Here is a 20,614-nt window from a genome sequence, read left to right as displayed (position 1 = left end):
GTTTAACTTTGGCATAATTATGTGAAGAGTCATTAGTTTGAGAAATTTACTTGTATTTCTCAGTGATCACATATGAGTTTTAATTACAAGTGACATGAGGTTCTTTAATTCATTAAATTGTCAATATATAGATTATTAATGCGTCAGACACTCAGATGTGTTCCTCAAACCCGAATAAGCCGGTGAACTGTATGGCTCGTGCAAACAATTCCGGCTCATCGTCAAGCTCAAAGACGCCCGTGGATGTGGCTTATCAGGTAACTTCAGGAGGATTGCTCCTATATAAAAAATGCTATTGGAGTCGGCTGTACAGGGAAAAATTGCCCATATGCCGACTCCTCTTTCGTCGGCTCCTCTTGTACAGGCTCCCCTTGCGTCAGATCCTCCTATATCAGCTCCTGTTGTGTCTGCTCCTCCTGTGCGGGTTTCTCTTGCGTCAGTTCCACCTGTACCGGCTCCTTCTGTGCTATCTTCTCCTATTTCTCTTGAAAATACAAGGACAGAATGTGTTTTCTGGAAAATGGGAATTGCAAGGCACGTATCAATTCTTACTGGGCAGAAATCAAAAATATCAAACAGATAGAACACCAGATTTTTAGTTATGCAGTGAAAACCTCAATTTTGATATTAAAAACACTGCGAGGCTCTTATTCTTGAGAACCCAAATAAAATCAATCAACTTATTGATGAAAGATATGGTTCTTTACAAACACATATAGCTCTCTACGCGGCTACAATCTCTAGACTCACAAGTCTTGAATCTTGACCTTCTTCTTCACTTGAACAATCTGCAAATATCGCTCCACTTGCACCACGTACCAATCTTCTCTACTGATCTCGAGAGAATCAATGCATGTATATGAATGAACAATGAAACACTTAGACACGGAACAAGTGTTTCATGGACTCCTATGGAACTCTTTCTAAGCAAGCAAGACACACAATAATTCTTGCATCAAAATCTCTCTACAATCAACGCTGCTTTTCTGAATATATTGAGGAGAAAATAAATTCTCAACGATTAAGACTTAACCCTAATTGGACTCCTACTAGGAAAGATCTTTTAATAAAAGATATCAAATTAAAATAAACAAATCCTAAATTACCTAGGACTTCAAAAGCACGATTGTATCAGTTGAAAAATATCTTTGTAAAATAAAATCTAAAAACCAAAAGATACTTTCCAAAATTGGACTCCCAAAAACGTAGGGTTGACTAGGACTGACTCGGGGATTGCAACATGTGTTGCAATCCCGTGTTTATGCATGAGATGCAATTACCTGAAATTCTCCGACATCAGTTTTGATGAACTTTGTAGGCTTCTTTAGTGCTTTGTATAGGGATGCCAACACATCAAGTGTATACCTTGTACCTACACATGTTGATTCAGTTCTTCATATACCACCTTCTCTAGTGTCGGCTCCTCCCATGCCAATTCCTCTTGCTTCAGATCCTCTTGTGTCATCTCCTCTTGCATGCTTCCTCTCCCCCAGTGCCGGCTTCTTTTGTGTCAGCTCCTCTTATGTCAGCTCATCCTATGCCAGTTCCTGTTGCGTCAGCTCCTTCAATGCCGGCTCCTCCTCCTCATGTGCTGGCTCCTCTTATGTCAGCACCTCTTGCTTCGGCTCCTCCAGCGCCTGCTCCTCTTGTACCAGCTCCGGAGAGGGAGATACCGGAGACGTTGAGGTTATTCCCAGTGGAGACACAGTTTTTTCCCATTGTGAGTGAAAGGGGTAGTTCGTCAACTTCTGGTAAGGGTGACAATGATGTGGATCTCAGTGTGTATCGAGATGTGGCTGTTGCTAAGCCTGGAGATGTAGAATGGATACTGGCACTGCCAGCATCTAATGCCATGGTCGAATATGAGCAGAATCCAGTTCCCCACAATGGTGATAATCATGGCAATGTCGAAGATGAAGTTGATCTGGACCTCTCACTCTAATGATGTCCTTGTTGTATAACAATTCTAAGCTCTCGATGTTTGTTTTTAATTTGGTTGTGTTTTCAAGGGTTTTTCTCTGTAGTCAAACATTAATTAGCCCTTTGTGTGCGATGTAGCTAGTGTAATTCTATCGTTAATAAACTTATCAAGTTTTAATTTCGTTCTCCCCTTGGACTAATTGAGACTAATGAGTGAATTCTCATGAACTTGTATGTACGTATGTATGTATGTATAGCATAATTAACAATAGGCATATTAAATGGGTAGTAATAATCCACCCCTCTGAAAGAGATTTATTTTGCATTGCTAATAACATGATTACATATTTAACGATTGAGACTAATGAAGATAAAAAATAAAGTGCCCTAATGTCTTTTCGTTCTAATCGAGCTTCTTCAGTCTGTGATGAGAGCAACAATTTTGGTTCCTCAACTCTTTTTATTTTTGTTCTGTTTAAAAAAAAATTCTCTTTATTTTTGTTAAAACTAAACATTACTAGAACTTATTAACCCTCGGTTTCCTACCTCTTCGAATGAATTAAATGTTTAAGTTACAGAGAAAATTGTTGTCACATATTAAGAACTTCATTCAAAGAATTGTTGAACGAAATTGATTACTAGTTGACTCTTTTCGAATACTTTTCTAGTTGGCTCTTTTCGAATACTATTCTTCATATATGTATTACTAATCCTAATATCCTATGATATATGTGCCTTCTTCTAGTATGAAATCAACTATGAACAAACATGTGACTAAATATATATTTTATTAAGTTGATTTGGATTTTTTTTTATCAGATAAACAACTCAAATGCTACAACTAGTCTTTCGTGAGTCGAACTCACAACCTCCCACTTTCAAAGGGAAGACTATGCCATTAGACCAAATGGTACTGGGCTTGTTGATTTGGATTTTAAATATTTCCCAACAAAAATTTTCTATTTTTAATTTTTTTGACCAAAACGGTCGCCAGAGATTGATGGAAGCTCACATGGTAAGTATGGTTAGGAACTCAAAAGTATGAGTTTGCATGGTAATTGACTGCGTAGATTCCACACACGTGGATATGGAAACTTGGAACATTTAATCTAGATTTGGTATTTTGCTTAACAGATTACCTGCCTTATATTGTTGTATGTATATATTTTGAAAATAGAAAGCGTTACTCCTGTGTTTTAATTACTTTTGTTGCTTCCTATGTTAGAATAAAGATTCAATTGAGAGAATCTCCTAAAAAATATCGACTACTTAGTTTACAACTTTACCCTTGTGAGCTCTCACTCACAAACCCTAGCTGTAATTCATTTTTACTGTTATGAATAGTTATAATTATTTACTACTAGTATCATTTTATGAAGTTAATTTGTTCATCATTTTACTCTTTTAGTTTACATTATTGTCAAAAACATGCTCCGCCGCGAACAATTCTTAGGTTCACCCCTAGGGTGAACAAGCATATTCACCCCTATTGTCGATTAACTCAATTTTACTTAATAAATTTTATAATCCAACAGTCCATATCTTAAATTAGTATTTAAAGATCATTTCTGTAAAAAATCAATTGAATCGGAAATGATTTAATTATCTAACTAAATCAAAAAAATGGACGATTCTAACAACACTTACTGTTATTATGATGAACCGTCCATGTATTTCATAGAAATGAATAACTAAAAGATCTTCAATTTGATTGATTTTTTACATAGCTAATCTTTGTATTACATTATACAACATGAATGGTTGGATTAGAAAATTATAATGTTATTATGCGTTAACCACAAAAGAGGGTGAATATGCTAATTCACCCAAGAGGTGAACATGAGAATTGTTCCTCCGCCGCTCATGTAAATTTTGTGAGTGAACTAGTCGTATTGTACAGTTGTACTAGATCAATGAGATTTTGCCGATAAATTGGACTTTTTGTCATTTTGGATTGACCGAACTTGTTAAGAATTAAACTTTCATGCATTACTCTTCAAATTCATTTATTATATTTTGTCGTCTCTATGTTGATTCATATATCCATTTAAAGAACTTTTAGTTAGAAAGTCTTGAAGTTAAATTACCAATAAAAAGAACACGTGTACTGAAAAGATTGTAAGTTTGAATTTCAATGACTTGATATACGACACGCAGATGATAAGTTAAGTTCTATAGTTTTACATAAAGAGACGTAACATTATATAAATAAAGTTCGTTAGAGTGGAACTCGATGATTTATACATATATTCCAAATACGACTGAGTGATGATATCTACAATTAATTATTTCTTCAATAAGATCAATCAAAAATAAAATTTAATTTTCTTTACACTAATTGTATCCACCAATTTATTTTCCCACATCATTTCACCTATTTCTTCAATTAGGGTTCACGAAATTAGAAACTAGGGTTGTCTCGGTCATTCTTTACTATAAAAGCACTATGGTAATTTGAGGATAATCTCCCGAAACGTAATCTTTTTCAAATATTATATATATCTCGAAGGGTAATTTTGTAACTTAGTTGCAGCCCTAACAATTTATAAGAAGAGCCACAGACCTCATGCTGAATGTGCAAGTCGATCCTCCTCAGCTCCATTGCCCTCAACTTTCCCTCCCCTCAAATCATCGTTTTCATCAGCCAAAAATGGCCCCTGAAATCATCGACCTCACTGTTGACACTCCTCCGTCCAGCCCTGCTCATCCCCAGCGTCCAATCCCACATATCTTCGTCAACTAACAGCTTCTTCTTCTGCTAGCTGCTGCTATGCTAAATTACCAGTCCCGTCGTTTTCCCCGACGCCCTAGATCTAGATATGATTACAAAAGGTTCATAAGGACTGAGCAGGTGAAGCATCAAAGTCTAACCGAACCAACACCAACAACAGCCGGCCCGAGCCGATCCCATTACCAGTTTACCACAGTAACGTCCATGGGTCTGGAACCCAAAACATACAGCAGGGTGGTCAGACTCCCCCCGTTTTGGATCCTGAGTGGAAAGAGAAAGACCACCAGTAAGGCTTTTGCTTCTGAATTTTTTTTCTAATTTGTTTCATTTTATCTGGTCTATTTATTTACATTTTAGAGTATACTACGTTTACTTTAATGCATGTTGGTGTATATTCATATTTTTCTTGTACTGGTGATTACAGTGTTGGAATTAATGTACTTTCTCCTTAACTCTAGAGTCTTCTGTTTATCTCTTGATTTGAATTTATGAAATAGTTGGTTGTTGTAACAGTCTAAGTTAATGATGTATTAGAGTCCCGATGAGTGTTTTTGGTTCTCTAAGATAGAATTGTCTAGAGTCCTAAGCTGCCTATAAATATAGCCCTGCTGATTTATTGTTGCTTAATCCATTCAATAGAAACTGAAGAGCTCTGCAGTAGCAACTCATAAACTTATGCATTTCCAGATTTCCTATTCCCATCTTTTTCAATCCAACAGATTGGTATCAGAGCCAGGTTCGTTCATATTGGGCGTCCCCTATATCAACCTGCCAAGATGTCTCCTAAAGAAACCACTCCAGTTTCATATTCTTTTCTTCCCATCTTTGGTGGAGAAAACTATGATTTCTGGAAAGTGAAAATAACAACCTTGCTTCGGTCAGAAGGGTTTTGGAAGATCGTTGAGAAGGGCTTCACCAAACCAGAAGATGAGAATCAACTTTCAGCTGCACAAGGAGAAAAATATGAAGCAGATGCAATGACAGATGCCAAGGCTCTCTCAAAAATTCAAAATGCAGTCACCAACGAAATTTTTCCAAGAATAACAAGAGCAATCACAGCAAAGGAAGCTTGTGAGATTTTGGAAAGGGAGTTTCAAGGTGATAGCAAGGCAAGGACCATCAAGCTTCAGTCTTTACACAGGGAGTTTCATAATCTGAAGATGTGAGAATCTGAATGCATCCAAGATTACTCTTCTAGAGTAACTGAGGTTGTCAATCAAATGAGAACCCTTGGTGAAGACTTGTCAGATCAGAAGGTCGTGGAGAAGATCTTAATCAGCTTGCTTGAGAAATATGATCCTATTGTTGTTGCAATTGAAGAGTCCAAGGACATCACCACCTTATCCATTGAGCAGCTGATGGGGTCCTTGAAGTCTCATGAGCAAAGAAGGCTAGGACGCAATGAGGAAGCTGTTGAAAGTGCTTTCCAGTCAAAACTCACCTTCAAATCACCAAAATTTATCAAGAAAGGCAGAGTTAATCCAAGGGATGATCATCGGATGGGAGACAAAAAATGGAAGAAAGCAGAGTCCAGCAGCAGAAACAATGACAAAGGTACGATTTATGTTGAAACTAAGCCTTCTTGCAAGATTTGCAATAAAGCTAATCATGCTTCAGCAAAGTGTTGGTTTCGTGGAAAGCCTAAATGCACGTATTGTCGTTTATTTGGGCATACTGAAAAGAACTGCGTATTTAAAGAAACCAATCAAGCAAATTTCTTTGAGAAGAAGCATGAAGATGAAGTTGGGAATTTATTCTATGCATATCAAGCAGTCCTTGAAGAAAAACAAAGGACCTGGTATCTTGACAGTGGTTGTAGTAATCACATGTCAGGGTATGAAAACATATTTGTTGATCTGGATACCTCAGTCTCTCCAAAGATAAAGCTCGACAATGGTGCTATTGTGAAATCACAGGGGAAAGGAAGCATTGCAGTCAAAACTAAGAAGGGAGTAAAGCAGATTCATAATGTCTTGTTTGTTCCAGACCTAAGCCAAAACTTACTAAGTGTTGGACAACTGCAGGAGAATGGTTATCGTCTTATTTTTTATGATGACTACTGCACTATTTATGATAAGAAGGCAAAGATGGTGATTGCACATGTCAGAATGGAGAAAAACATAAACTTTCCACTTATATTTCATTATGATGGCATGAAGGCATTCAAGGCAGATGTTGTTGAAGACACTTGGCTGTGGCACAAGAGATTTTGTCATCTAAATCTCCAAGGTCTGAAGCTTCTTCAACAGAATAGCATGGTGAATGGGCTGCCGAAAATTGAAGCAACATCAGATTCATGTGAAGGATGTATCATGGGCAAGCAACATCGACTTCCATTTCCAAAAACAAAGTTCATGGAGAGCAAAGGCACTACTGGAGCTTGTGCATACTGATATATGTGGCAAAATGCGAACTCCCTCCTTCAATCAATTCAGGTACTTTCTCACATTTATCAATGATTTGTCGAGGATGACCTGGGTATATTTTTTGAAGGAGAAATCAGAAACTTTTCTGGTTTTCAAAAGATTCAAAGCATTTGTAGAGAATCAAAGTGGCTGCACAATTAAAGTCATTTGAAGTGACAAAGGAGGTGAATATACCTCTCATGAATTTGAAGATTTTTGCAAAGATAAAGGCATTTGGAAGCAGTTGACAGTAGGCTACAACCCCCAACAAAATGGGATCGCAGAGAGGAAAAATTGCACAATTGTGGAGATGGCAACTTCAATGATCGATGAATGAGAAGAGTTTACCGAAAGACTTTTGGGCAGAAGCTGTGCATATGGCTGTTTACATTCTCAACAGATGTCCAACCAAAGCAGTAAAGAATATGACTCCATTTGAAGCCTGGAGCGGATTCAAACCATCTGTAAGTCATTTTAAAATCTTTGGCTGCATTTGTTATGCTCATATCCCTGCTGAAAAGAGAAGTAAGTTTGATGAAAAAAGCCAAAAATGCATCTTTGTTAGGTATAGTACCAACTCAAAAGGATATCGACTTTTCAATGTTGAAACTAAGAAGTTGATTGTGAGCAAAGATGTGATTTTTAATGAAAATGCTAGCTGGGATTGGAATGAAAATAAAGTGCAGGAGTTGCCATATGCTACCGTTCAACAAGAAGAAAATATTCCATTGGAGCAGCATGAAGACGATGTCATTCCTCAGTCACCAACTACTCCAGCAAACAATTCAAATGCAAGTCCTTCTACTCCAGAGTACTCATCACTAGAGAGTCCTATTTTAAGGACCAGAAGACTCAACGACCTATATGAGTCATGAAACTTTTCTGGAATAGAACCAGAAAGCTTTGAAGAAGCTCAAAACGAAGGAGTTTGGGTGAAAGCAATGGAGGAGGAGATAAGAATGATAGAAAAAAAAAATCAGACTTGGGAGCTTGTTGATCTTCCAAAAGACAGAGAAGTTATTGGGGTGAAATGGATCTTCAAGACAAATTTCAATCAAGACGGAAGCATCCATAAAGCAAGACTTGTGGCTCGAGGATTTACTCAACAGCCAGGTATTGATTATTCTGAAACTTTTGCTCCTGTTGCAAGACTTGAAACTATAAGAACCTTGGTTGCTCTTGCTGCTCAAAAGAATTGGTTGATATTTCAACTTGATGTGAAGTCAGCGTTTTTAAATGGAGTATTGAAAGATGAAGTTTATGTAGAGCAGCCTCAAGGGTTTCTAGTTAAAGGGGGAGAAGACAAAGTTTACAGGTTAAAAAAGGCTCTTTACTGGCTTAAGCAAGCTCCTCGGACATGGTATGCTGAAATTTACAAATACTTTGTCAAGAGAGTTTTTCAAAAGAGTCTAAGTGAGCCTACCCTCTATGTGTACAAGAAAGCATGTTTTATTCTCATTGTTTCTCTTTATGTTGATGATCTGATTTTTACTGGCAATGATGAGATCGAATGTGATTCAGCAGTTCAAGAAAGATATGATGAGTAGTTATGAGATGAATGACATGGGCCTTCTACATTATTTTTTGGGGATTGAAGTATCTCAATCAAAAGATGAGATTTTTATTTCCCAAAAGAAATATGCAGAGAACATTCTCAAGAAGTTTAATCTGCTCAGGTGCAATTTTGTGGCTACTCCTTTGATAGCAAATGAAAAGTTGAAGAAGGAGGATGGTGCAAAGAAGGCAGATGCTACAAAGTACAGAAGTTTAATTGGTGGTCTTTTGTATCTAACGGCTACTAGGCCTGACATCATGTTCGCTGCAAGTCTTCTCTCCAGATATATGCAAGAGCCAAGTCAAATTCATTACGGAGCTGCAAAAGGAGTGTTAAGATACTTGCAGGGCACTCTTGATTATGGAATTCTATACAAAGCAGCAGAAAAATCAACTCTTGTTGGGTACACTGACAATGATTGGGCTGGTTGCCTTGACGACATGAAGAGGACTTCAGCTTATGTTTTCTCTCTTGGTTCAGGGGCATGTTCATGGGCTTCAAAGAAACAAAGTGTTGTGGCTCAATCCTCTGCGGAAGCAGAATATATTGCAGCAGCAAAAGAAACATCTCAAGCGATATGGCTTCAAAGAATTCTTGAAGACATTGGAGAGAAGCAAGAGAAAGGAACCACCTTGTACTGTGACAACAAATCAGCCATAGCCATTGGAAAGAATCCAGTCAATCATGAACGGACAAAGCACATTGCAATCAAGTATCACTTCATCAGAGAAGCAATTGAAAAAGAAATAGTGTAGCTTGAGTATTGCAGATCAGAGGAGCAGTTGGCTGATATCCTCACCAAAGCACTTTCAAAGGAAAAATTCTGCCATCTCAGGGAGCTCATTGGTGTGGTGAAGAAAGCACATTAAGGGGGAGTGTTGGAATTAATGTACTTTCTCCTTAACTCTAGAGTCTTCTGTTTATCTGTTGATTTGAATTTATGAAGTTGTTGGTTGTTGTAACAGTCTAAGTTAATGATGTATTAGAGTCCCAATGAGTGTTTTTGGTTCTCTAAGATAGAATTGTCTAGAGTCCTAAGCTGCCTATAAATATAGCCCTGCTGATGTACTGTTGCTTAATCCATTCAATAGAAACTGAAGAGCTCTGCAGTAGCAACTCATAAACTTCTGCATTTCCAAATTTCATATTCCCATCTATTTCAATCCAACATACAGTGTTGTTTCTGTAAGCAGATCTGGGAGATGCATTGATTGATTGTCTCATGGAAATTTTTTTTGAGGGAGACTAGAACTCATTTATTTTTTTTTGGCTTTGTTGCATTGATCTTGGTCTCTACCTATGTGAAGGAAATATTTGAAAAAAATTGTAAAACTGACATTGATTTTTTAAGCTAGTTTATCTATTATGTGGTTAGGCATATGGTATATATGAGTGTCTAATTGGGTAAGCAATCAATTTTCAGCCTATTCGTGGAAGGTCTTTCAAAGTGTGGCATGGGCAACTGGTCGGAGTATGATGGCAGAGAAGTTTGTGAAGACGAAGACTCCTGAACAGATATATGACTATTCTGCAGAATATTTCAGGCGAATTCGCTCTACAAGCTTACGTGCCACTTGCTACATTAATTAAGAAAGATTCACCATCCACATCAATTGGTCCATCAAACATAATGGATATCGTGGTCAATGTTGCTCCTCGATCATGCAAAAAATCCAGCATCAAGGCGCCTGAGGAGGCTGGTCAATTGGGGGTTGGAAGGATAATCGTAGGTCAAACCAGACAGCGCATGAACCCTCAGGAGGACCAGGGCTCTTGAGGGGCCGGGGCCAATGGAGGCAGCCGGTGCCTAATCCTGTCCTTGCGGCGCCAACTACTGTCCCGTTGCCGACTTCAGGGATGAAACCACCACAGATTTTAAGGCGGTTCCCATCAGTGTTTTCAAATGCGAAAGCGAAGGCGAAGGCGACCACCTAGAGCCTCGCGAGGCGAGTGCCTCAAGGCGTTGAGGCGATCGCTTTTCCCGTAATTATTATAATAATACACTACATTTATAAATAATATGAATATACTTAAATAAGGTTCCAAACAACACCCATATAGAAAAATCCAAAGAAACAAGCTACATTTTAAGCATTTCAAGAGTCAAAAAATCCCTAAATTACAAGAGTCAAGAAATAATTTCAATGGTTCAGAGCAGAGCAACTAAAACCGATTTGAGCAAAACCCCAAACCACATTCAATGCCAAGCTGATCAGCCACAAACAATCAAGAAATCCGTAATTTCAAGAATCCATATATCCTTATATTTCGATACTTCAAACCAGAAATTAAAGCCATATCACAAAAAAACTCACACCAAAGTCATGAAGAATCTGAGTTCTTTACCTCAATGAAGCAGTCATTGAAAAAGAGACGCAGCAACTGAGCTGAGACATTCCTCTGCTGGCCGTAAATCCAAGCCATCTTCGACCTCACAATGGTCTCTGCCTGAGGGCACAAGGAAGCATATAATGAGTACCGAGATATAGAACTCTTGAAGTTCAAACATATAGAACTCTCGTGGATCAATTAACACCATGAATTGGACATTGATTTCATCATTCAAGCTTAAACACATTAAAAAGTCAATGACAACTCTTCCTATATTTCAAAATTGGTTGCAAACAAAGAACTCAAATACGAGACTAGAATTACAATTAAAGAACCAAAATTTCTCATACCCATATGAGATGCAGATGATACCAAACACCATTGATACCCACTTCAGCACATAGTACCCAAAAATCCCAAAAAACTTCATTTACAGAGCTTACCTTCACTTTTTTGGGTTCCAATAGAAATCGTACTCATCCGTCATTGTTTCGGTGTGGAACTCTTCTTTGGATTCCCCGACGCCTCATCCGTCATTGTCTCTCTTTTTTGGATTCCCCGACGCCTCATCCGTCATTGTTTCGGTGTGGAACTCTTCTCGCCTTCCTTCGCTAGAAGCCACAGAGACCAGAGTGACCTGCGACTTGTCGGAGGTCGCCGACGACGAAGAAGAAGAGAGAAAAAGTTTGCTTCTCAATCTGATAGAAGTAGACAAGTCAATGTGATAGATGTCGACTTCGTATTGGGGAAATTAAAAAGAAAAAAAAAAAAAAAAAAAGTCAAAACGACGTCGTTTTGATGGAAAGAAAAAGAAAAAAAAATGACCCTCGCGTCTTCTTCTTCCTCGCACTGCCGCCTGAGGCGCCGCTTCTGCAAAAAAGCGACGCTCCATCGCCTGGGCGACCGCTTTTCCAGCAGCACGTCTGAGTTTGATCCGGCGAGGCTTTTTCTGGTCGCCTCACACCGGAGCGCGCCCCGGGCTCGCCTCGGCGACGCCTTTGAAAACACTGGTTCCCATTGGAAGCCCCGCTTTTTTCACTTTCTGCTGAAAGAGGAAATAGTACTTCATCATCTGTTACTGGTGATCGTGGAGATGGTAAGGCTGAAGATGAGCATGACCTTGACCTGGAACTCACCATAGGTTGATATATCATTGCTCATCACAATGAGCTCTACAAGAAAACTGTCATTGTTGTATGAAATGTAGTAACAAAACTATAATTTTTTTTTTCCAAAATTCTAACGAATTCCTCAATTAGCTTTTTTAAATATTTAGATGGTTTTTCTTACATCTTTTGCAAATTACAATATCGCACACTGAAACTTTAATTTCGTAAAAACCAGAAATCATGAAAGAAGAGAGAACAAAAGGACCAATAAAGAGGCCAGTTAATGTTTGGAGCTGTACGTTCTAACAAAATATACAAATAATTAACATCTCATAGACTCATATTCATTTGGGTGGTGAGATTAATTAGTCCTCTAATTATGAGATCCGGTCTCTCCAGAGTCATAATGCGAGTGCAGTATCCAAAAATTTTCGGGAGATTTCCATATAGAGGTCGGTCTACCCCAGGATTAGGATTAAGAAAATTTAACAATATGGATAATTTAATTTTCCAAAAAACAAACAATATGGATAATTACTTTCCAAAAAATAAACAATATGGATGATTATTTTCCAGGAAACAAACATTATGGATAATTTCCAGGTTATATATTTGTGAGTTGGCATTATCATAAATTTAAGTTTGCCACATCATTGCAGTAAATTCACCCTATAAGATTCGCCAACGTTTTTGGTAACTTCCGGTGTCACGCTTTCAACGCATATAGAAGAATCTTGGAAGAACAACCAGCTGTATAAGAACCAAGTATAATATGTACATTGACTGAACCAGTTTGGAAATAATTTTAACTCTGTTTTCTTCTTTCATAATCGTGTGAACAAGATGGAACCGTTTTCATTCTTCCCTACTGCTCCTTCTCCACCTTTCCCTTCTTCTTCTTCCTCAGCTTTATTGGAATCTACAGCCCAGCTTGCAGAAGACGGTGATCAGTGGACTTTCGAAGAGAACAAGAGGTTTGAGACTGCACTCGCGGAGTTTGATCTTGGTGCCCCGGACCTGTTTGATAACATACAGACTAGGGTTCCTGGGAAAACTCTATGGGAAATCAAGAAACACCTTGATGATTTGTTTGAAGACATTGAGAAGATTGAGACGGGTATTATACCGATACCCGACTACAAGACTACTCCAACTCAGGTGAAATCAAATCCTAGGTCTCAGCCTAGAAAGAAAGGTGTTATATGGACTGAGGAAGAACATAAGTAAGTGTTCTATACACACTGTTAGATTCTTTTCCAGATTAAAAATAGATAAAATTATAAAGCGATATTGATGTACTCAAATGTTTTGACATAAACAGGTTGTTCCTTCAGGGCTTGAAGATATATGGCAAGGGGGATTGGAAGAGCATATCTAGACACTGTGTAATGTCAAGGAACCCAACACAAGTTGCAAGTCATGCCCAGAAGTACTTCCTTCGTCTTCAGAACTCTGCAGAATCTGAGCAAAATGCTAATGGTGAATGCTCCACCTCTAATAATAAGCTTTAGAATCGATCTGTAGTGACAAATACCTTAATTTTTGCAGTGACTAAATGGTTTTAGCTAATCATATTCATTGATCATCGTTAAATATGATGGAGCTGGTTATAGAAGTTTTGTCAGATATTATGCCATGAATGGGTGAATTTCCTTATATTGGTCCAATTTCAGACCTTGCTATGTGATCAGTGAAAATTTTACTTATGAAAAATCATTATGTGGATATAGTGAGATACCTTGTCGATATATAGTGCTTTATTTTATTCGAATGTCTCACATGTTAATATAATTTACGTAACAGCTGACGGTTTCGTATATTAGATGTTATGATCTTTAAAAAATAATTAAATACTCGGTGGCATTCAAGTTGAATGAGACACCAGTACATCTATTTGTATCTCTTCTTTTGCTAGTGGTTCGAACTTCTGAGCCTAATCTCATTCAAAGTCTCCATCCCCTTTCATCACTAGAGCTTTTTAGTACTACATCCGATATATATATATATATTATACACACCAAATGATTTATTTTATTGATTATTCAACAATAAATTTGTTTATTAATTTTTGTTGTTGCACAAACTTAGCTCCATCAACAGTTAGATTGGATTCGAGCCACTCTTGATTCTTGTTTGCTTCCAATTTGATTGGAGATGTCCTTTTAAGATTTGCTATTAATCAATGTAGAAATACCTAAAATTTGTGTAATTCACTCCTGATTAAGTCGGGGTTTTCTTTTATACTAGGAGGAGGCCCATCAGACGAAAATACTGGTTTGCAGAATCATACTGAAGTGGGAAAACGTAGGAAGTACAAGAAACGAAGCAAAGCCCAAGGACAGAATGTGGCCCAACTAAACTAATTAGCTGTTCAAGAGGCAGGAGCCCAACAAGCATCTGATATGAAATTTCAGCCATCTTTTCTTGGGAAACAACTTTCAACTATCTTGCTTTGTTTCTGTTTCAAGGAATCAAGGTTCTAGCTTGCTCCAATAATTAAGTTGTTTATGATTGACATAAACTGACATAGTCTGTTAGTCATCTAGTTTCATAAGTCACTTTACTTTCGGATTTGTAGTGAGTATCAATCAATCATAACTCATTTAGTTTTGTTTCGGGTCCTTATCGTACTTAGTATCGAAATTTATCTAATTTTAATGCTGGATGTGATCTATCTCTTGGTTTCTGAACTAGAAGAAGGAGATTAGATTCTTTGTTTTTAAGTACATGGCAAGCATTATACTATATATGATATTAGTATTCTGGATTATTAAGATGCAGCTATATATTTTAGACAGAAGATCTTGTAGATATTTGTTTCTTGAATTAATCTTGTGCATAACGTTGACAGATACCAAACAAATGAAACAGAAACCCGCATAAGTATAGTGTCACGGCCGCTCACCTGCGGGACACTCTTTAAGAGACAAAACGGGACAAATCAGCCACAACCGTTGGATGTTAAATGAATAAATCCTACGGATCTGTTTCATCCTAATTCTTATCCCAACTCCCACTGTTCATCTTCTTCTCCTCTCACGGCTCTCTAAGCCATGCCCAGATTTGTTCATCTTCTTCTCCTCTCATATCTAAGCCATGCCCAGATTGTTTTCAACTTTTCATCTTCTGCTCCTCTCATATCTTTATCTGCCTTTCCATTTTTTTTACCCATTTCTTAGGTAAAGTCTCCCAACTATATTTGAAAATGATGAAACTTTTTGGCCCAAAATTCATATTCCAAGACAAATGCAATTCAATATCGCATTCAAGACCTCAACATCCAGCAGCTAACTACAAATTGACAATAACCAAAACCAAGAAAGGAAATTGCTTGACTTTCAAGAAAGAAAACAACGAATTTAGCCAAAAATAATGAAAACCCACTTCAAATTATCAACAAAAAATCGAACTAATACACAAAAACAGAGAAAGAGAGTTACGATTTCTTGGCTTGCTCGAGAGAACGGGCATGTCCGAAGTGAAAGAGATCATATATCCCATCTGCATAAACTCTCACAGGTCGTACCCATTTCATCATTTTCAAATATAGTTGGGAGACTTTACCTAAGAAATGGGTAAAAAAAATGGAAAGGCAGATAAAGATATGAGAGGAGCAGAAGATGAAAAGTTGAAAACAATCTGGGCATGGCTTAGATATGAGAGGAGAAGAAGATGAACAAATCTGGGCATGGCTTAGAGAGCCGTGAGAGGAGAAGAAGATGAACAGTGGGAGTTGGGATAAGAATTAGGATGAAACAGATCCGTAGGATTTATTCATTTAACATCCAACGGTTGTGGCTGATTTGTCCCGTTTTGTCCCTTAAAGAGTGTCCCGCAGGTGAGCGGCCCTGAGTATAGTGTAGCCACGATAGTAATCATATTTTGGTTTTGGATTTTTACCCACACCTTCTCAGATGAAGAAAAAGCCACCCAAACATATAATATTTCGCTCAAACATATTAAAACCATACCTTCTCGAGTGCCCCAATGATGGCAGTGAGATTATTTTAACCTCAGTAGCCATAGGAATTTCTAGTTAGTGAAAATCTTCTCAATGTAGATATATTGATAAGATTTTTTTTAGTAGGAAAGAGTGAGTTAGTCTTTCTCTTTTGATCTTCTCATGATACGGATAACATAAGATGAATAAAGGAGAGAAATGATAGAGACAAGACATTCTCAAGTGCCCCAATGATGGCAATGGGATTATTTTAACCTCTTTGGTCTTTAGTTAATTTTCCTACTCATGCGTCTTTATCTCTTCAACATATGATGAGTAGCTGTGAAAAAAAATGACGTGTACCCTAGAAAAAGAAGTTGTGAATTTAACCTCACATTATGTGAAGTTGAAGAAATATCTGAGATGGGTCTCTTGGTTCCAAGTTCCAACAGATCTTAGGCATCAATTATATGTTTTTCCTATCCCCTTTGATAAGATTTTCTATGAATTGGCAACAGCTGCTTCACATGGGCAGAGAACTAAGCAGTACTAGCCAAAACCCCCCTAAATCGAATTTAATAGGCTTGAACCCCTTTGGTCGTTAAACTCATGCTTAGGTTGGGTGCAGGATATTGCATTGTAGAGCTGTTGTTCCCTATTTCTCAACAAAGCCAACAAGAGTGTTCTGTAACATGCACTAGAGCCACCACCACCTCATCTTCTATATTGACAAATGCCAGATTCTATTAGTTTTGCCAAAATGCCAACCACCCACCTGAGAAATCTATTGGGCCACCACCGCCACCGGTCTTTTCCATGCTGGTAGGTCTCATATGCTTTGCTTGAATGGACCTTCCTAGAAACTGGGTTCTCAATTTTCCAACCTAATTGGGTGAGCTGTAAAGAAGCGAGTGAGGAAATGCATGTGATGGCCTTGATGGGGTTGCTATTTTATAGTTGGGATTGGATTGCCTTTTCTTCATTTGTAGGGTTTCTTACTCTGGGGGTTTTGTTTCTTTCTAACACTGAGGCAAAGTCGGGAGTTGCCTTGAGATTGTTGGTTGAATATACCCATCTAAAACAGATGGAGCCTTCCATGTGCTTCTTGTGAAAGCACTTGCACAATAAGCACAGTACCATGCTTCATCGGAAAACATCTTAACTATTCTTGTCAAATGCTGTTAAAAGCATTTTTGATTACCTGGAATTGCTTTTCGCCGTTCTGGAAACAATGCCAAACTAGATTCGAGTCATCCACAAATAGGGTTGCAATACTCGGTTACTGGAGTTTGAAAGCTGATATCGAGTTTGAGGTGATGTGTGATGGTGCGGATCCCGGACCAAATAAGCAACAATATTTGACCTCTTTAGTTATGAGTATCTGCTACTCTTTCCTAGCTGCACTTTGCACTGACTGTTTAACCAGTACATTTATGACAGTAATTGAAGCATCCGATTGCACTCATAGTTTAAAGGAATTTTATTCAGACGGAGATAGTAGTCAACTAGATTTTCAGAAGCAGTACTCCAGGGGGATATTCCTAAGGTCTAGATTAGAAGCTTAGATAAGAGATCTTTCACCACATTGATAGGTCAAGGGTTCTGGTACCGAGATCCCATCAAAGTCAACTTTACAAATATTTACCAGAACAACATCAATGAAGTGGAAATAAGATTCTAGATTCTATTTCGATGGAAACAAATTCTATTACAAGTGGGAGGAAGTGGATACAACGAAATTTATCATGAACAATGGAGGTGATATACAGAGTACAACGTCTTTCCTTTTCCTATATGCCGCTGAATTGTGCACCTCATTTGACTAGAAGACAATAGAAATACAGATGGATAAAAAAAAAAAATGTAACAATAACAGGGGAAAAAACGATATACAATTTGGTATGCAATAGTCAATGGAGCAAATTTTGAAACCCACCCAATCCAAATGAGATGAGGGTGATTCATAGTCCCTGAAATCATCTAACCTGCTAACAGCTGGTAGTAGCCTGGTATCCCTGTTAGAAAAACGATAACGAAAACATATGAGTCGTGAGGAATGTTACTACAACTTCATCAAACTAGCTAAAACAGTATGATAACTTTAACCATACAGGGTCACAAGCCAGTAAAACTATGTCCTAAAGAGAGGATGGGATGGTGCTACCACAACAGTGTCAAAAAGTGATACCAATCAGGGGGTTTCACCCATGAATTCTAATTTTACAGCATACAAGTGAATTCGAAAACTGTTGAATCAACAGCTTACTTGATTGAAATCGTCAAGTCTCTTCTCAGCTATTTAGTAATCAATCAGGCTTTCACATAATCTGCACCATTGCGCTTCCTTTTGTTTGACCTTGAGAAGAAGCAGATTTGAGCCCAACTCTTTTTTTGCTTAGTCGGTTGTACTTTAACTTCTCTTTTCTCGACAAGCTCTGCCATGTATTGGACAACAGCCTAGGATGTTGCACAAAGAAAGCATGATTAGCCTTGAGATAAAAGCTACAGGACATATTTGATGAATGAAAGTAAATACAGCTTAGGAAACTTACTTGCGCTCCCTTGTCAGCTATATGTCTAGGCGGCACTTCAAGAGGGTTTTCTTCTACACGTAGAACACGCAGTCGTGTGAGCATCCTGAAAGAGTCGGGGAGAAACCGTATCTGGTTATTGCTGATATCCAACTCTTCAAGCATCTCGAGGTTCCCAATGGACCTTGGTAGCGACCGCAGATCAGCAAAATTGTTTCCTACGTTCATCTTGACCAGCGAGGTGGCAAAACATAAGTTCTCAGGCACTGACTCAAGCTCATTGAAACTCACATCCAGTTCCCTCAAGCTCAGTAGAGATGACACGGTTGTGGGCAACTGCTTGATGTTATTGTAACGCACTGACAAAATCTCCAGGGTCTCAATCTTTCCTACGGCTTCTGGAAGTGCTTTAAGCCGGTTATAATCAGCATGGAGCTCTCTAAGGTTCGTGCAATGACCAATGCTATGAGGAATTTCATCAATCTCATTGGTCTCCACATTCAAGTTCTTGAGACTAGCAAGCGACCCAATTGAGTCAGGAAGCAAAGAGAGCCTATTTGAGCTCAAGTCCAGCTCTTCAAGACGCACCAATCGGCCAAATGTAGCAGGCAGAGATGCCAAATTGTTTGCCCTAAGGTCAAGATGGACAAGGCTAAGAAGATCCCCAATAGTGTCCGGTAGCTCAGTGAGCCTGTTGGAATGCAAATCCAATTTGGTCAAGGACGAAAGTCCTCCAATGGTGGATGGCAGGACCAAAAGCCGATTTTCAGACAAATCAAGAGTCAGCAAACTCGAAAGCTTTCCTATCGAATCAGGCAGCCACTCGATTTGGTCATTCAACTTGTTTCGAAGATTAACCTCCTTAGTCCCTTTCTTGGCCAAGACTTCAATTAGACTCGCTAGCTTTATCAAACTCAATTTCTCACCCTCTTGACCTAACCCTAACACTGAACCAAACACCCACATTGTCTAATTAACCACAGCACCAAAATCAAATTCAAACAACAAAATCAAAGCATATAGATTTTTTACAGTATTAGATACACACCTCCAGCGCCAGATGAAGCAAGAGCGAGACCAGACTTGAGAGACGAATCGGCAATCTGCGGCGTGGCGGAAACCGCCGGCCCAGGCCCAATTCCGTCGGCGTAGAAGCTCTTCTTGGCCTTGTTGACCACGTAACTGTCGTCTCTGCTGACCATGGCTTTAGTCTTACCGACTTCTCTGTCGGAGCGGTACACGTACGCCGCGGCGGAATCCAACGGCTTAGGTCTAGCCTTGGGAATCGACTTCGTGTAAGACGACGGAGCCGAAGAAGAAGAAGAAACGCAGGTGGAAGCTCTCTGGATATAATCGTCGAACAATTCGTGAAGATTTTCAAGATCGAGCAACTTCAAGGCTTCCTGCTTCTGCTCTCTGCTGTTGAAGTAGACCATGTTCTTCTGCATCTCCTGCAAAACCATGAAGAGCTCTTCGGAGACGTTGTTGCTCTTGGTCTGTTTAGCAATGGCTTCCAGCCTGGCCTGGTCCTCCTTCTCCACATTTTGAATCAGCACCTTCGCCGCCTCCACCTCGTCGATGCCGGGCCGCGGCGGCAAGGATCTGTGGATTCTCATAATCTCCTCCACCACTTGGTCTACCGACTCCGCCGTCGACTCCATCTGTTGGAATCTGAATTGGACGAAAAGGGTAGAGGGAAGTGAGTGTGGGAGTGGAGGTGTGAGTGGGTAGTTATGTAAATTTGAACTGGGGGTTGCTGCTGGCTCTTCTCTCTTGCGTCGTCGTCTCAGAAATCCAGCTATTTCTCCATATGTTCTATTTTGGAGGATTTCGCAATTTCATTTATAATTTTTTTTTTAATTTTACAGAAATTTAAAAAAAAAAATTTCCCAAAAAAAAGAAAAAGATAATTTTTTGGTGCATATATATAGCGTGAAACGATTGCGACTTATTTGATGACTGATCGGTTATCAACGGAACTCAAGATATAGTCATCTATCAGTTCGAGATTACGAAACTGCCCCCGCTTCTGCTGCTTAACGACGTTTGGGCATTTTACCAGTTGTACTTTGTCGGAGATTTATTATTGGTG

At 38.7% G+C, this 20,614-nt stretch overlaps 2 protein-coding genes and 1 long non-coding RNA gene across 3 annotated transcripts; 1 reads left to right on the top strand and 2 right to left on the bottom strand.

The window, feature by feature from the left end:
• Window positions 1–12,860: 12,860 nt before the first annotated feature.
• LOC133737453 (transcription factor DIVARICATA-like) lies at window positions 12,861–14,073 on the top strand. The gene is made up of 2 exons (XM_062164999.1): window positions 12,861–13,274; window positions 13,373–14,073. The coding sequence occupies exons 1-2, from the start codon at window positions 12,895–12,897 to the stop codon at window positions 13,560–13,562; spliced, it is 570 nt and encodes a 189-aa protein (XP_062020983.1). The 5' UTR covers window positions 12,861–12,894; the 3' UTR covers window positions 13,563–14,073.
• Window positions 14,074–14,853: 780 nt separating this feature from the next.
• LOC133727153 (uncharacterized) lies at window positions 14,854–16,401 on the bottom strand. Its single transcript, XR_009855033.1, has 2 exons — window positions 15,492–16,401; window positions 14,854–15,342 (listed from the first exon to the last, which is right to left on the bottom strand). It is a non-coding gene; the product is annotated as an uncharacterized LOC133727153 (long non-coding RNA).
• A 1,249-nt stretch (window positions 16,402–17,650) lies between these two features.
• Window positions 17,651–20,471, bottom strand: LOC133715101 (plant intracellular Ras-group-related LRR protein 4). The gene is made up of 4 exons (XM_062141463.1): window positions 19,571–20,471; window positions 18,544–19,469; window positions 18,258–18,448; window positions 17,651–18,006 (listed from the first exon to the last, which is right to left on the bottom strand). Exons 1-3 carry the CDS (start codon window positions 20,181–20,183, stop codon window positions 18,302–18,304), a joined length of 1,686 nt encoding a protein of 561 aa, XP_061997447.1. The 5' UTR covers window positions 20,184–20,471; the 3' UTR covers window positions 17,651–18,006; window positions 18,258–18,301.
• Window positions 20,472–20,614: the final 143 nt, after the last annotated feature.

Source organism: Rosa rugosa, chromosome 1, assembly GCF_958449725.1.
Source record: "Rosa rugosa chromosome 1, drRosRugo1.1, whole genome shotgun sequence".
Taxonomy (NCBI): Eukaryota; Viridiplantae; Streptophyta; class Magnoliopsida; order Rosales; family Rosaceae; genus Rosa; species Rosa rugosa.
The sequence above is the reverse complement of the archived record's forward strand: the minus strand, read 5'-3'. Positions and strand labels throughout refer to the sequence as shown.